A 17442-nucleotide genomic window follows, 5' to 3' on the forward strand; every position below is an offset into this window, starting at 1 on the left:
TGGATGAATAGGGAGGACTGTTTTCGACATTAGGAACAAACTCGTATTCAGTGAGTGTTCTTCACATTTCAGATTTCCAAAGATGAACCATGTCAGGCTGGTGATGTGGACGAATGCAGATCTTGTTCAAGCAACTCACTAGAGGTCATTTGAATCTCAAAATCTATTTTCTCATATAGAGTCTTGAGAATTATAGTACTATTCAAACACACAGATCTTGTGTACTGTAATACTCAACATGTAAGGTGCAGGAATAAGGAGGACTGTTTTCTACTTTGGGAACAAACTTGCATTCAGTGAGTGTTCTTTACATTTCAGATTTCCAAAGATGAACCATGTCAGGCTGGTGATGTGGATGGATGGGCATCCTGTCCAACCAACCCTCCAGAGGTAATTTTGGTCTCCAACAACCAACTTATCTTCTAATTTAAAGTATTTGAAATGATATTAAGTACTGTTAAAACACACAGGTCTTGTGTAATACTTGATATGTCAACAGCATTAAAAAGGGAGGACTGAGGTCTGAATTTGCAAGTACAAAAGAATGAAAGTTGCATTTACAAGCGCACATACACATAGGTCCTGTGTAATACTCAAAATGTAAGGTTCCAGAATAAGGAGGACTGGGTTTTGAAATTGCAAGTACAGAAGAATGAAAGTTACATTTCAAAGTGCACATACACACGGGTCCTGTGTAATACTAAAAATGTAAGGTACATGAATAGGGAGGACTGTTTTTTTACATTGGGAACAAATTCATATTCATTGAGTAGTCCTCACATTTCAGATTTCCAAAGATGAACCATGTCAGCCTGATGATGTGGACGAATGCAGATCTTGTTCAAGCAACTCACTAGAGGTCATTTGAATCTCAAAATCTATTTTCTCATATAGAGTCTTGAGAATTATAGTACTATTCAAACACACAGATCTTGTGTACTGTAATACTCAACATGTAAGGTGCAGGAATAAGGAGGACTGTTTTCTACTTTGGGAACAAACTTGCATTCAGTGAGTGTTCTTTACATTTCAGATTTCCAAAGATGAACCATGTCAGGCTGGTGACGTGGATGGATGGGCATCCTGTCCAACCAACCCTCCAGAGGTAATTTTGGTCTCCAACAACCAACTTATCTTCTAATTTAAAGTATTTGAAATGATATTAAGTACTGTTAAAACACACAGGTCTTGTGTAATACTTGATATGTCAACAGCATTAAAAAGGGAGGACTGAGGTCTGAATTTGCAAGTACAAGAGAATGAAAGTTGCATTTAGAAGCGCACATACACATAGGTCCTGTGTAATACTCAAAATGTAAGGTTCTGGAATAAGGAGGACTGAGTTTTGAAAGTACAGAAGAATGAAAGTTACATTTCGAAGTGCACATACACACGGGTCCTGTGTAATACTCAAAATGTAAGGTGAATGAATAGGGAGGACTGTTTTCTACATTAGGAACAAACTCTTATTCAGTGAGTGTCCTTTATATTTCAGATTTCCAAAAATGAACAATGTCAGGCTGGTGACGTGGACGAATGCAGATCCTATTCAACCAACCTTTCAGAGGTAATTTTGGTCTCCGACAACCAATTTCTTTTCTAATATAAGGTCTTTGAAATTATATTAAGTACTGTTAAAACACACAGGTCTTGTGTAATACTTGATATGTCAACAGCATTAAAAAGGGAGGACTGAGGTCTGAATTTGCAAGTACAAAAGAATGAAAGTTGCATTTAGAAGCGCACATACACATAGGTCCTGTGTAATACTCAAAATGTAAGGTTCTGGAATAAGGAGGACTGAGTTTTGAAAGTACAGAAGAATGAAAGTTACATTTCGAAGTGCACATACACACGGGTCCTGTGTAATACTCAAAATGTAAGGTGGATGAATAGGGAGGACTGTTTTCTACATTAGGAACAAACTCTTATTCAGATTCAGTGAGTGTCCTTTATATTTCAGATTTCCAAAAATGAACAATGTCAGGCTGGTGACGTGGACGAATGCAGATCCTATTCAACCAACCTTCCAGAGGTAATTTTGGTCTCCGACAACCAATTTCTTTTCTAATATAAGGTCTTTGAAATGATATTAAGTACTGTTAAAACTCACAGGTCTTGTGTAATACTTGATATGTCAACAGCATTAAAAAGGGAGGACTGAGGTCTGAATTTGCAAGTACAAAAGAATGAAAGTTGCATTTACAAGCGCACATACACATAGGTCCTGTGTAATACTCAAAATGTAAGGTTCCAGAATAAGGAGGACTGGGTTTTGAAATTGCAAGTACAGAAGAATGAAAGTTACATTTCAAAGTGCACATACACACGGGTCCTGTGTAATACTCAAAATGTAAGGTTCTGGAATAAGGAGGACTGAGTTTTGAAATTACAAGTACAGAAAAATGAAGGTTACATTTCGAAGTGCACATACACACGGGTCCTGTGTAATACTCAAAATGTAAGGTACATGGATAGGGAGGACTGTTTTCTTCAATCGGAACAAACTCATATTCAGTGAGTGTTCTTTACATTTCAGATTTCCAAAGATGAACCATGTCAGCCTGGTGATGTGGACGAATGCAGATCTTGTTCAAGCAACTCACTAGAGGTCATTTGAATCTCAAAATCTATTTTCTCATATAGAGTCTTGAGAATTATAGTACTATTCAAACACACATATCTTGTGTACTGTAATACTCAACATGTAAGGTGCAGGAATAAGGAGGATTGTTTTCTACTTTGGGAATAAACTTGCATTCAGTGAGTGTTCTTTACATTTCAGATTTCCAAAGATGAACCATGTCAGGCTGGTGACATGGATGGATGGGCACCCTGTCCAACCAACCCTCCAGAGGTAATTTTGGTCTCCAACAACCAACTTATTTTCTATTATAAAGTCTTTGAAATGCTGTTAAGTACTATTCAAACACACAGGTCTTGTGTACTGTAATACTCAACCTGTAAGGTGCAGGAATAAGGAGGTCTGTTTTCTACATTGGGAACAAACTGGCATTTAGTGAGTGTTCTTTACCTTTCAGATTTCCAAAGATGAACCATGTCAGGCTGGGGATATGGATGCATGCAGATCCCGTTCAAAAATCTCACCAGAGGTAATTTTGATCTCCAACAATAAACTTATTTTCTAATATAAAGTCTTTGAAATGCCATTAAGTACTTTTCAAACACACACAGGTCTTGTCTAGTATTTGATAAGTAAGTTGCATAAAAAGGGAGAACTGAGGTCTGAATTTACAAGTACAAAAGAATGAAAGTTACATTTAGAAGCGCACATACACATAGGTCCTGTGTAATACTCAAAATGTAAGGTGCAGGAATAAGGAGGCCTGGGGCCTGAATTTACAAGTACAAAAGAATGAAAGTTACTTTTAGGAGTGCACATACACAGAAGTCCTGTGTAATACTGAAGATGTAAGGTACATGGATAGGGAGGACTGTTTTCTACATTGGGAACAAACTCATATTCAGTGATTGTTCTTTACATTTCAGATTTCCAAAGATGAACCATGTCAGGCTGGTGATGTGGACGAATGCAGATCTTGTTCAAGCAACTCACTAGAGGTCATTTGAATCTCAAAATCTATTTTCTCACATAGTCTTGAGAATTATAGTACTATTCAAACACACAGATCTTGTGTACTGTAATAATCAACATGTAAGGTGCAGGAATAAGGAGGACTGTTTTCTACATTGGGACCAAACTTGCATTCAGTGAGTGTTCTTTACATTTCAGATTTCCAAAGATGAACCATGTCAGGCTGGTGACGTGGATGGTTGGGCATCCTGTCCAACCAACCCTCCAGAGGTAATTTTGGTCTCCAACAACCAACTTATTTTCTAATATAAAGTCTTTGAAATGCCATTAAGTACTTTTCAAACACACACAGGTCTTGTCTAGTATTTGATAAGTAAGTTGCATAAAAAGGGAGAACTGAGGTCTGAATTTACAAGTACAAAAGAATGAAAGTTACATTTAGAAGCGCACATACACATAGGTCCTGTGTAATACTCAAAATGTAAGGTGCAGGAATAAGGAGGCCTGGGGCCTGAATTTACAAGTACAAAAGAATGAAAGTTACTTTTAGGAGTGCACATACACAGAAGTCCTGTGTAATACTGAAGATGTAAGGTACATGGATAGGGAGGACTGTTTTCTACATTGGGAACAAACTCATATTCAGTGAGTGTTCTTTACATTTCAGATTTCCAAAGATGAACCATGTCAGGCTGGTGATGTGGACGAATGCAGATCTTGTTCAAGCAACTCACTAGAGGTCATTTGAATCTCAATCTATTTTCTCACATAGTCTTGAGAATTATAGTACTATTCAAACACACAGATCTTGTGTACTGTAATAATCAACATGTAAGGTGCAGGAATAAGGAGGACTGTTTTCTACATTGGGACCAAACTTGCATTCAGTGAGTGTTCTTTACATGTCAGATTTCCAAAGATGAACCATGTCAGGCTGGTGACGTGGATGGTTGGGCATCCTGTCCAACCAACCCTCCAGAGGTAATTTTGGTCTCCAACAACCAACTTATTTTCTAATATAAAGTCTTTGTAATGCTGTTAAGTACTATTCAAACACACAGGTCTTGTGTACTGTAATACTCAACCTGTCAGGTGCAGAAATAAGGAGTTCTGTTTTCTACATTGGGAACAAACTCGCATTTAGTGAGTGTTCTTTACCTTTCAAATTTCCAAAGATGAACCATGTCAGGCTGGTGACGTGGATGCATGCAGATCCCGTTCAAACATCTCACCGGAGGTGAATTCAGTCTCCAACAATCAACTTCTTTTCTACTATAAAATCTTTGAAATGCTATTAAGTACTGTTCAAACACACACAGGTCTTGTCTAATCTTTGATATGCAAGTTGCATAAAAAGGGAGGACTGAGGCCTGAATTTGCAAGTCCAAAAGAATGAAAGTTACATTTAGATGCGCACATACACACAGGTCCTGTGTAATACTCAAAATGTAAGGTGCAAGAATAAGGTTTACTGTTTTCTTCAATCGGAACAAACTCTTATTCAGTTAGTGTTCTTTACATTTCAGATTTCCAAAGATGAAACATGTCAGGCTGGTGACGTGGACGAATGCAGATCCCTTTCAAACATCTCACCAGAGGTAATTTTAGTCTTGAATTACCTTTTTTTTTCAAAGCAAAGTCATGAGATTGATATTCAGCAGTAGTCGGTAACAGTTTCAATGTAACCTTAACATGCAAAAAGCAGAAATTTGGAGAACTGACTTTTGAAATTACAGGTAGAAAGAAATGAAAGTAGCATTTAGAAGCACATACACAAAGGTTTTGTTATACTCGACTGGACAGTTTCTTACATTAGGTGGACATTGTTTATTTGTATTTATTTAGAAACACTCATTCAGTGTTCACCTCTTCACTTTAGCTCTCCATAGGGATGTCTTGTCAGGCTGCTGATTTGGATGCATTCAAATTATTTTCAGGCAACTCACCTGAGGTAAGTTTTATCTCCAATAACCTTTTTATTTTCTAAAATAGCCATGAGAATATTAAGTGCTGTTCAAACATATAATTATTACAATTCAAAACCAATTAATTATAACAGTTAATTGGTTTTGATACTCTACACTACACAAGTGACAAGATCAAATTCTTGTCTTATGATTACACTTTTTTGGTTAACAGGACTGTGATCACGATCTCATCCCTGACGAAATGCCAAGTTTAGAAAAATGTGTGTCATGTGAAGGACCTTTTGCACCTCTGAAATGGAGTGGTGTGAGATGCAAAGGTAATTTTTTGAGAATGGGAATTGGGTTCATCTTTTGTATATGATCCCACAGGAACACTTCTAAAAAATTATTTCATGTGTAGCTGTGCTGTATTTTGAAATTGAGTCATGCTGCAGCACCACTTTTAAAATACTTATCATTCTACCTCCCGCTGTCAATTCTAATTTTTCTTTGTCTAGTTTGCAACCAGTCCTGGCACAAAAAGTGTTATGTTAAACAAATTAACATCACTGAACTTCAGTTGGTAAGGTTTTAGTAGAAATATTATTTCTGGAATGCTTTCAATGTATACAATATAAATATATTTGTGTGTGTGTGTGTTTAATCATTAACAGGTCTGTACTGAACAAAGTTCAAATGAAGTGACATCATCAGAAGAGGAGTATGTTCCTGATTCTGTAGATGATTCAGACCTCTCTTGGGATGACAGATCAGAGCTTTTAAAAATCAGTCACAAACAACTACAGAATTGTGAGGTCTCCACCAGCAAATATATTTCCAAAAAGGAAAGTGACGACCAAGAAAGTTTTGTAGAGGAAGAAAGAGAGTCCATTTATGAAGCTGCAGAATCATTATCTAAAGATGTGATCAGCTCAAGTCAGCTTGAAGTATCAAGAGTTACTTCAAACACTGATGCTGAAGACATAATTGGTAATGATGGTGCTGATGGTAGGGCTGAAAACGTCTCAAACACATCATCCTTGCTCAGAAATAAAACTTACTGCTACATTTGTGGAAAGCTACAGACAAAGTTTACACGTCACTTAAAAACTCACGAGAAAACACATGCAGACGTTGCTCAAGTTTTGAGTCTTCCCAAGAAGTCCAAACAACGTATAAAAATGCTTATGAAGCTTCGCAACAAGGGAAACCATAGTCATAACTCGGAGGTCTTGAAGAGTGGATTTGGATCACTGAAACCAAGACGCACATCAAAGAAAAAGTACAATGAAAAAGACTACATTCACTGCATATACTGCCAGGGATTATATCTCCGACGAGATCTGTGGCGACATGTTCGCAAATGTTCTTCAAAACCAATAGAAGCTGCTTCAGCGATTGGAAGAAAAAAAGTTTTGTCTTTGGCCTCTATGAATGAGTCCGCTCAGTGTCAGCAGATATCACCAGGGGTTTGGAACATGTTGGCTGTTATGAAAGATGATGAGATCACTTCTACTGTGCGAAGTGACTTCTGTATACTACAGCTGGCCCAATCATTCTTTAACAAATATGGACAGGATCCCACCAAATATGACTACATTCGCCAGAGACTCCGAGAATCTGGAAGACTTCTGCTTACACTTCGCAAGGAATTCTCAATACATACTCTTGAGGATGCTGTGAGACCTGCAAATTTTGATGTGGTCATCAAAGCAGTCAAGAAAGTATCTGGATATGATGAAGAAAAGCACCACTACCGTACTCCAAGCCTTGCTCTAAAGTTAGGTCACTCACTGCAGAAAGTCAGTGATATTTTACATTGCAGAGCACTCATGGCACAAGACAGCATGCTGATAAAGTCAACGCAGAGTTTCAAAACACTCTATTCTACAAAGTGGTCTGAACTCATCTCTCATACCGCTTTAACTACATTGAACGAGCGGCACTTCAACAAGCCTTCCACTCTTCCTTTTACAGAAGATGTTCAGCGTCTTCACAGACATCTGGAAAAGACTACAGAACAAGCATTGAAGGACTTGGAAGACCATAGTTCACCAAAGGTATACAGTGAACTGTGTAAAGCCACCATGGCAAATGTAATACTTTTTAACAGGAGAAGAGGGGGAGAAATTTCAAAGATGACAATGAATGGCTTTCTGGAGAGAGACACAAGTCCCCTGCATAAGGATGTCGCATTTGGACTGACAGAATTTGAACTTAACCTTTGTCAACACTTCAGTCGTGTTGAAATAAGGGGTAAAAAAGGCCGCAAGGTTGCAGTGCTACTTTCACCAGATATGGTGAATGCCATAACACGTCTTATAGAAAAGAGAGAAGACTGTGGAGTTCTGGCAGATAACCTGTTCCTGTTTGCCAGACCTCATTGTCTGACTCCCTACAGAGGACAGGACTGTTTGAGGGTTTATGCCAATGAATGTGGGGCTGAAAACCCTGAGCTTCTCAGATCAACACAATTGCGCAAACATGTTGCAACTTTGTCTCAGATCTTAAACCTCAAGAATCATGAGTTGGACCAAGTTGCTAATTTTCTAGGCCATGATATTCGCGTTCATCGTGAATATTACAGACTTCCTGAGGCTACTACCCAACTGGCCAAGATATCAAAACTGCTGCTTGCCATGGAGAAAGGATCTCTTAGAAGCCTTCAAGGCAAGACGCTTGATGAGATTGAAATCGAAGGTAAATACGTTTAAACTTCAGGAAATGTAGAAATTCTTGGACATTGTGTTGGCAATCTATAGCACTTTAACCTAATTCAATAAGGCAATGCAATTTATTTTAGACAACCTAGAGTTGACTGATTCAGATGCTGAGAGTGAGGCCGATGATGGAGAGGTTGATCCTGACCATGAGGTTGATGAAGGAAATTTCACAGATTCACAGACTGGTAAGCACAGTGTTTTACATATATCCATCCATTTTGTATACCCTTGTCCCTTGTGGGATTGTGAGGGTCTGTTGGAGCATATCTCTAGCTGTCAACAGGCAGGAGGCAGGGTACACCCTGGGCAAGCTGCCAGTCTATTGCAGGTTTTACATATGTCAAGTTAAATTTATGAATATAGCACTTTTCAGCAACACGGTGATACAAAGTGCCTTGCATGATTAAAAACATACTTTAATATTTGTAGCTAAACACGGAATGGAAATTATTTTGTCACAATACAGTAGCTAAACGAGTACTATATGGTATATTTTGTCAGGTAAATCAATGAGTTTGTGGTTTAAGAATATACCAGTGTCTAAGTAGAAATTGTTTTTCTGTCCATCAACCTGTCAATTACTTCTACTCATCTTTTGCTATTTATATGTTTGTAATGAAGTATTTTATATTTTATGACTTTGATTCTGCAGGACTGTTAACTAAGCAACCTGTGGAGGAACCTCCAGGCACGTCTGCATCATTATCACAAGGTTAGCCATTATAATTGGTCTACTAACATGTCACCTTATTTGATTGCTATAAAATGATGCACAGTGTAATCAGACCTTAACTTGTTTGTCACGGCAACAGTTAAGATACATTTGGTGGAATTTCTCTTATTAGTTACCAGGTTTGCTTGGCTCTCTCTGTGCTCTCCTCCTTGATCTTGCAGAACCTGGTCAACTTTTTACTCACTGCTTTAGTCTTATTTTAGTTCATAACTCAACTCAGTGTCTCTTGTAGTAGCACTTAGCATATCACACATACATATGTATCACTGAAAACTACAAATCTAAACTGTAAATCTGGGTTTAATCATTAAGAGAATAAACTATTCATCTATTAGTTGCTTGACCCCATAAAGGAGTGTATTGGACTTCACAGTTTAAGGAACCTACCTACAACAAATAAATGCTCATCCAGATCATTATTTTTTATCTGCTCTTTTCAGCACAAAGTAAACACAGAGATGCTAAGGGGAAAGAACTCAACAGAAAACTAAAACAGAAGAACATGGAACCCCGCAGAAAAAAGAACACAAATAAAAATTCTGGTAAATCACCACACCTGCACAAGTCACAAAACACCAACCTACTTAAGCTCAAACGCACAACTGAAGCAAGATGGTTCTGAGTGGGATCTCCTTCACTGGGAAAAAAAGACTAGGGACCAGAATGAGAAGGCCGAACAAGTCTTTTGGCTTTGGATGGTTCTTCACCCACTGCTGAGGCCTGTCTGTCAAACAAATGCAATTTTAAATTATGAAAAATCCTTTTTTCAGAATTCAGTCAAATAATCAATCATTCATACCAAGCAAGTATGCTGTTTGGCATTGGCAGAAATTTTCATCTGTGCAACCTACATGCTCATTTCTATAGCTTGTCCCACTAATGTATGTTCTTTATGAATGCACATTTTAAAAGGGAAATTAACAGGCATTGCATAATTTATAACAAAGAGAAGTTAACAATTAATATACCAAACACAATTGTTTTCATTTCTTCATTATAAGTGGAGTTCAATAATGGTTTATTTGTCTTTTTCTAGCATCTCTGGAAAGTGCTAGAAGAGCAAAAAAGCATCCATGGTCTCCCGTAGAGGTTGCTGCGGTAATGAGGCACTTTGGCGAACACATCAAGAAAGGACAACTGGCCACTATGATAGAATGCCAGCAATGCAAAAAGGCTGAGGATCCTGCTCTAGCTAGTCGTTCTATCCAAAACATAAGAGATTTTGTGAGAAATCGGGGCGTAACTTTGAAAAGAAAAGAAAATACTGTATAGTCTATGTGACTGTAATGAATTTTCCATCAGTGATATCAGCAGCACACATGGGATATTTAGAGCCAGACCAGAGGTAATCTCTGTGTTCTGATATCACTAATGGACAGTTTAAATATTTCATCTTGTGGAGGCAGAAGGAGGGTTGACACAGTTTGAGTTATAATGGCAAGTTGCTTGTTAAACAGAATATGTAAACATACTGACATTTTTGCACCATCTATTGTTTGGTATAGATCTGTTATTGTACTTTAAAAATATTCAGCTGTATTTCTACTGATATGAGTAAGTTCATCGTGTTCACACAATTTGTTTAATCTCTGATTTAACAATAGGCATGCAATTCATTTAATTTTGCCATTAAGATTTATCTTTATGTTCACAAATAGAATTGTTGCTCTAGTTCTTAGTGAAGGTGGTGTAAAATGCTGTCCACTTTATGTGTAGTTATACTCCATAATGCCATGTTTGGACTTCTTAATACACATAAATTTCATGTTTGTGTATGTGTATGCCATGGTCCTGATAATAAAGTTGGCCCTGACAATTACTGTTGGTGTCATGGGCGGAGCCAAGCACCTCATTATCGTTTGTCCTTTTAATACAGCATTGTATCAGGTTCTTGTATTTTGAGTTCTGATGTGTGTATTTACATTTTTAAGTGAGATTTATGTTGTGTAGCTCAAACAAGATTTTTGACAACTTACTACATCTTTCTAGCATAAGTGGAAAGGGGTGACTGTTTAGTGTTGCAAAAAACTGGTTTGAAAAAAGTGTCCTGCTAATACACCAAAACCAGTAGGGGTGTGGGTGTGTGTGTGTGTGTGTGTGTGTGTGCGTGTGTGTGTGTGTGTGTGTGTGTGTGTGTGTGTGTGTGTGCGTGTGTGTGTGTGTGTGCGTGTGCGGGGGTGTGCGTGCGCGTGTGTGTGCGTGTGTGCGTGCGTGTGTGTGTGTGTAAAATAGGTTTTGTCTTCTTTTGCTCTCAGGAAATAAACCTGACGTCAGTCATTTCTCAGAAAGACTATTTCTCTTTCCCATTTCTCCACTTTGGCCGCTCTGTCTATCCTGTTTTTTTTTTTTCACCCTCCCGTTTCCTTTTCTTTGCCTTTAACGCCCGATTCTTCCTCCATTTGTCTCCCTGTACATCATGGCTATCTCAGCAGACTTTCATTCCACATTTTCTTATTCTCTAATTGTTTTACGCATCCTCCTACTCATTAATTTTCAAAATTACAAAACATTCTTCTCAGTGTTTCTGCCTCTCTACTTCCCATATGCTCTCCATCCAATTCTCTCACAGCGTCTATCTCCTTCCTCAGCTATAAATCTGCAGATCTGCTTCTCTCCGTCATCCTCTGTGTTGTTCCATTCTTCTTCTTTACTTATCTTTGAAACAACCCATTCCCCAACAAAGCTATTCATCTTGGAAGCATTCTAGTGCATTGAACCTTTGATAAAGCGAACGCTCTGCAAGTTTTTTAATCCCCGTTTTTGTCACTGCATCCTCACGTCGGCTCCACATAAAGTCTTCTCCTTTATGTGATTCATTTTGTTCCACACAGTCACCTGAGCCAAACAACTGAATAGTGACCGCTCCAGCTTGAGATCACAAATTATCACCTTTGGTGCCGTTCTGGTTTCCTCTGAAAGGTTATCATTTCGGATTTCAGTGAGAGACGATGCCGAGCATCTAATGAGACAAGTGCTAAATGGCGATGCCGAAACACTATTTTCGCCTGTCAGTGTTGGTTCAGAACTTGCTTAAATCCACTGTTATTTACGCAGTACATAGTTTTGTGATAGATGTTAATCATAACAGCACAGCAGCTGTTTTGACATCTGTTGTCAGAGGTGTAAATGGTCTGAAACATACTATATTTTACAGGGTAGAAGTCATGAGCTCAGTGATTCACCCAGTACAAAGGCTTGCCTTGTTTCAGTTCACAATGTGTATAAATGATGTATTGCTTATTACGAAAGAAAGCATGATGCTGATGATGCAGTAAATATTTGGAACTAGCACATCAAACATAATATTTTATAAAAATGTAAAGCTGAAACACAAGAATGTTATCTACTTTCATCAGGATAATAATATTTGTTATTAAGAAATAAAATTATACACCTAAAGCAAAGGATTTTTGACAGCTTGTGAGGCATGGTCTGTACTAACTACAGTCATAATACTCATCGATCTTCTTCCAACTTCATCATCCAGCAGCGGATGGATCCATTTTGGAGCCTTGTCCGCCAGCATGTTATTCTAATTATTAATTTTCAGCCTCAATTCATGCTGGATATATTTCACTTTCCTTCCTTGTAATTGAAAAACCGTTTCTGACCTGGCAAACTGGAAAATTGGGTATTTTAGAAACCTTCATGTAATCCTGCAAAGTTCTAAAACCAAAAGTATGAAGTTACTGCATCAGAAAAAACAACAACACCAAAAAAACATAAGTTCTCCAGGTTTGCTGTTGCACGTTTGTCTTTGCAGACAAGGTCTGAATTACATTGCTTAAATCTGCAAATACTCCCTTTTGAGATTGCTTCTTATAGTGGAGGGAGATTTTATTCCCTTTTCTTCCTGCTGTACCAATGAAAGAAATTTGCTTCAGCTTGGTTTTTGTGTTGAACATCTTGCATTACAAGCTGGAATCTGCCAGCACACGCTATTCACCTTCACTATATGCTAATCCTAAATGTGCTTAATTTGTCTCCATTATCTATTTGGGTTTGCCTAATAAAAACCTTTGAACAGAATGTGTTGAAGTCACAGCTGGTGTCACATCTAATGACTCAGAAAAATAGATTGGTAATGACGAGGAAAAGCAGGAGGATGAGGATATGTCTGAGTTAGAAAACACAATGCGATCTCATCCTGGGAGTCTAATAAAAATCAAGAGAAAAGACATCTTGTCTTGGTAGATTTGATGCTAAAATGATAAAAAGGAAAATTTTACACAACTCGGATCTCTCTTTTTTTGTTGTTTCCATTAGCATGACGCTTGTTTATTATAGATTTTTATGGGTGGTAACTGATATTATACACCACTAATAAGCGATAACCTAAAGTGTTCATGGATGCTGTGCCACACTTAGGCAGCAATTATAATTTCTAAGCTAAGACTCCAACTACTCTCTCCAATGTCAAACATTTCCTCCAGTTCATTGCTATGCGTTACTCATAGCAGCACAGTTTGAGAACAACTTACAGTCCAATTATGACAACATGGGGCCAACGCTCCCCAAGGCTAAGTGCAATAGTATGAAAGTGTTAACATGCAGAGAATCACAGACTGCACATTGATACTTTCGCTCTCTAGTTCTGCTCTCTAATTTCAGTGATTAAAGTCTCCAGCCAAGCCTGTGGATATGTCTGAGATCGTTTTTGCCCCGTTTACATCAGCTCTGAGAATACAAAATTCACCAAAGCAATATTATGCCTGTCTGGCCTACATGTAAGTATTTTTATTTCATTTCATAGACAAAACATGCTAGGATCACCTTCTAAAACAAAACTCTGAGGAGATGTTATAGTTTATATATATATATATATATATATATATATATATATATATATATATATATATATATATATATAATTTTTAACCACAATTTAGTTAAAAATTGATTATTTAACCAATCAATTTTAATTCCTACTGCACTACCAAGGCTTATATCTTCACAAATGTAAACAAAACAGAATCTCATTCTTAGTACATCTTATTAGGATTTACCAGCTGAGTGTGTTTATGCATTAAAACATTCCTAAGTCTTTTAAACCTAAAGAATAAACACACTCTAAAATTTTTGACCGATTTTTCAGGAACACATTTATAAGGTCAGACACTGATGTTGGATGAGCTGGCCTAGCTTGCTGTCAGAGCTCTTATTCATCCTAAAGGAGATTTAGGATGAAGTACTAGTATTATTGATTTTCGGATTCAGTACTACTATGTTAAAATATTTCCCTTACTGTACAACATTTTGTTCTTCATTCTGTTTTATATAATAGATTTTCCTATCTTTCTGTGGAACCACTTGCTTTGATTGCCATCATTTCACTAGGTTTAAGGGACACAATTAAATTTCACTACTTATGATTTCAACCAGATGTGAACAATAAAGTAATTACTTAATTACAATCCGTCTGGCATGAAGAACTCTGAAATACTTTCATGCACCAACAAGAAGAAATTCATAATAGATTAAACTGGTCTGTTGTTGAATGTGTCGGTGTGGTGGGCCATTTTGGTACCAGAAAGATCTGAAGGACAATGTTTATCCATCAGTTTGCAAACTTAATTTCAAGCCAACTTTAGTAATGCACCAGGACCCAAAACACATCCGCAAGGCTAACCCCAAACGGCTTAAAAAGCCAAAGATAAGATTTTAAGTGGCCCAGTCAAAGTCTGGACTTAAACCTGACTGAGGTTCTGCCATATGACAAGCCTTTCTTGCTCAAAATCCCTCAAATGTGCCTAAATTAAAACAATTATTCAAAGAAGAATGGCCCAAACTTTCTCCAAAGGGAAATAAAAGGCTCATTGCCAGTTATCACAAAAGCTTGATGGCAGCTATTGCTGCCAAGGGAGGCACTTACAGCTTAAAACTATAACTGAAACAACCGGTTATAGTTCTAGGCAGAAATTATTTTATTACACATGAGGCCAGTTTGGATACCTTCCATCCATTAATACGTTATCAAACAGCTTTTTATATTTAATTAGGTTGCATTTGTTATATATTAAAATTAGCGTGATGATCTCGAATATTTAAATACGGCAAAAATAAAGAAAAAGCAAAAGAAATCTGTAAGGAAGCAGATACCTTCTTACCACAGTGTGTGATCAGATGTGAAAAATAATAAAATTCTGGTTGTTTTGTTTTTTTTTAAACATCAATGCTGTGTTTACAATTTTTTAAATGAGACAAGTTTAAAGTGCATCCTCATCTTCTGCCACATTAGTTGGAAAAGTTCACTGATCATATCAGATCCGTTTTTAGAAACCCAGATTGAAGCCTCCGATTGAGTGACTCACTGTTTATTAGGTGTTTTACATTTTAGTTAGCATCATCGTTAGTCCCTGCTGAAGCGATATCAATCCATTGCACACACAGTCGGGCAGACAGGCGCAGTGGTTGTCCCCCGCTAACAACTAGGACCACCATGCAGATGCTTCATTAGCTTTTACACCCTCCAGTCATATCGGCGGAATCATAAAAATAGCTCTGCCATTTAACAGACATGCAGAGAGATTCGCATGGACAATAAGTCACCATTCATATAGGATGTCATTACCGCTGACATCAGGGCCCACTGGTGCCTTGGCAAGACGGGAGAGAGAGAGAGACACGCGCGCACACACACACACACACACACAGAGGGAGACGGATGACGGCGAGAGACAGAAAAGTGTGTGTTTCTGGAACACTGAAAGCACAGACATATGCAGAAAATAAGAATGACGAACAAGGCGAAAAACATACAGAGAGAGCATTGTCCTGCTGCTATCCCTTTTTTACTAAGTCACATTTTGGTGCTTCCTCGCTGCTGTTCATCGCCTGGTAACTGTCACTTAGACGTGTCAATGAGGGGGCGATGGGAGTGAAGATGTGTTATTCAAGAGAGGAAGAAGAAATTATAGGGCAGTGACTGAATCCGGGCCAGAATAATGGACGTCAGCATTTAATATTCAAACAGACAGAATATTTTCTCTCCTCTGCCGCCTTCTCTTCAGATTATTAGGGAATTTAAAGCGGAGAAAGCGCAGAAATCAAGAAAAAGAAAAAATTTGAAACAGAAATTGTCGAGCTGAGAGTTATTGTTTTGTCCTAATAGAGTACATTGTTTAGACAGAACTGTTGCTAATTCAGCTGCAGTAAAAAGTGTTGTACCCTAATTGTAGAAAGTGTAACCCTGTAATTTGCTGTTGTGCAAAACACATCACCATCCAAAGCAGAAAACCTGTTTTCTTGATCCTCAGCATCAGGACCACGATTTCTCCCTTTCTGTTTCTCTCCATCCTCTTGTAGTTATAGCTATAGGTGATGTTGCTGGTACTTGTGTGTGTATGCGTGTGTGTGTGTGTCTGTTTTGTATGTCTGTTCAGTGTGTGCTCTATGTGTGGGTGAGCATGTGGAGGTTTCTGCCACCGGCCTTTTTTTTTTTTTTTTTGCTCTTTATGAGTTAGCAATCACTTTTTCGAGATGAGGGTCTGTACTGTGCCTAATGTCAGAGATCATATCCACGCCTGCATTCCTGTACACAATCACACATACACACACAAAAGGTACTGCTCATGCGGAGAGAGAAGATGGTTGTGAGAGGAAATGAAATTATTGCATGTAGGCGTGTTGATCTTTTTCTTTTATAAGTTTTAAAAGTTTCACAATTTCTATGAGTCTCAGCGGATCATCGTGCTTCTGTGCGTGTTTGAGGAGAAAAGAAATGGTAGTCAGACACAGATTTGTTTTCCTGACCTTGATATGCACTTTGGCTTTGTACTTTTCTTAGGCTTTTCCCAGCTCATCTGGTATTTGGGTGGCAATTAGAGAAATATAATATACACATATTTATATTTGTGGTCTTTCCAAGCAAAACATTCACTGCACAGACTTTCTCCTGCATACAACGTTGCTCTGTTGTTTTAGTTTGGAGTCCAGCCTTTTCTTCTTTTGCTGAACAATTTTGACGTGAAGCTTGTCTGTATAATGCCTGCCTACAGGGCTAGATTGGCACACCTTAAATTGAGAACGAACAGCTGCACACAACATTTTCTGACATTCAACTTTCCAAGAAAAACACATTTAGCCTCACAGGGAGCATTTCATCTGAAATGCATGGCAGCAGTGCACCTTATGAAGTGAATAGGTTATTGAAATTTAGACATTATATGCTCTATTTGTACATCCCCTTCAGACATTTTTACCAATATTTTCAGGAGAATTACAAATGCTGGAAACTCCTCAAGGATATGTTTCAAAGCATTCATAATCAATGTAGAACACTCTTCACCGGGTCTGATCTACTAAAAAAAGAATAAAAAATGCTTGTTTTCACTAAAATGCAAGGTTTCATAAACTTTTAAATACCGTATTTTCCGCACTATAAGGCGCACCAGATTATAAGGCACATAGAATAGACGCTACAATAGAGGCTGGAGTTACGTTATGCATCCACTAGATGGACTAAACGGAATGTCAACAAAACAGTCCGACTCGGGTCGGGCAGGAGAGCCTTCCGCGACTGGG

At 37.9% G+C, this 17442-nt stretch overlaps 2 protein-coding genes across 3 annotated transcripts in view; both read left to right on the forward strand.

Moving 5' to 3' along the window:
- pde2a (phosphodiesterase 2A) overlaps nt 1–17442 on the forward strand; it is a 196667-nt gene that overhangs the window by 87523 nt on the left and 91702 nt on the right. The window lies entirely within an intron of this gene.
- Nucleotides 4470–10771, forward strand: LOC108166655 (uncharacterized). The gene is made up of 10 exons (XM_081614974.1): nt 4470–4537; nt 5083–5154; nt 5436–5507; nt 5696–5801; nt 5982–6046; nt 6138–8163; nt 8267–8371; nt 8839–8898; nt 9360–9461; nt 9956–10771. The coding sequence occupies exons 3-10, from the start codon at nt 5448–5450 to the stop codon at nt 10189–10191; spliced, it is 2760 nt and encodes a 919-aa protein (XP_081471100.1). The 5' UTR covers nt 4470–4537; nt 5083–5154; nt 5436–5447; the 3' UTR covers nt 10192–10771.

The sequence above is a fragment of the Poecilia reticulata genome, chromosome 13 (assembly GCF_904066995.2).
Source record: "Poecilia reticulata chromosome 13, P_reticulata-male-v2, whole genome shotgun sequence".
Taxonomy (NCBI): Eukaryota; Metazoa; Chordata; class Actinopteri; order Cyprinodontiformes; family Poeciliidae; genus Poecilia; species Poecilia reticulata.

Bases quoted from the DNA above. Each gene is read 5' to 3' on its own strand.
- LOC108166655 (XM_081614974.1), top strand. From the start codon at position 5,448: ATGTCTTGTCAGGCTGCTGATTTGGATGCATTCAAATTATTTTCAGGC. The intron at 6,047-6,137 runs GTAAGGTTTTAG...AATCATTAACAG, and splicing joins ACATCACTGAACTTCAGTTG to GTCTGTACTGAACAAAGTTC. The intron at 8,372-8,838 runs GTAAGCACAGTG...TTGATTCTGCAG, and splicing joins TTTCACAGATTCACAGACTG to GACTGTTAACTAAGCAACCT.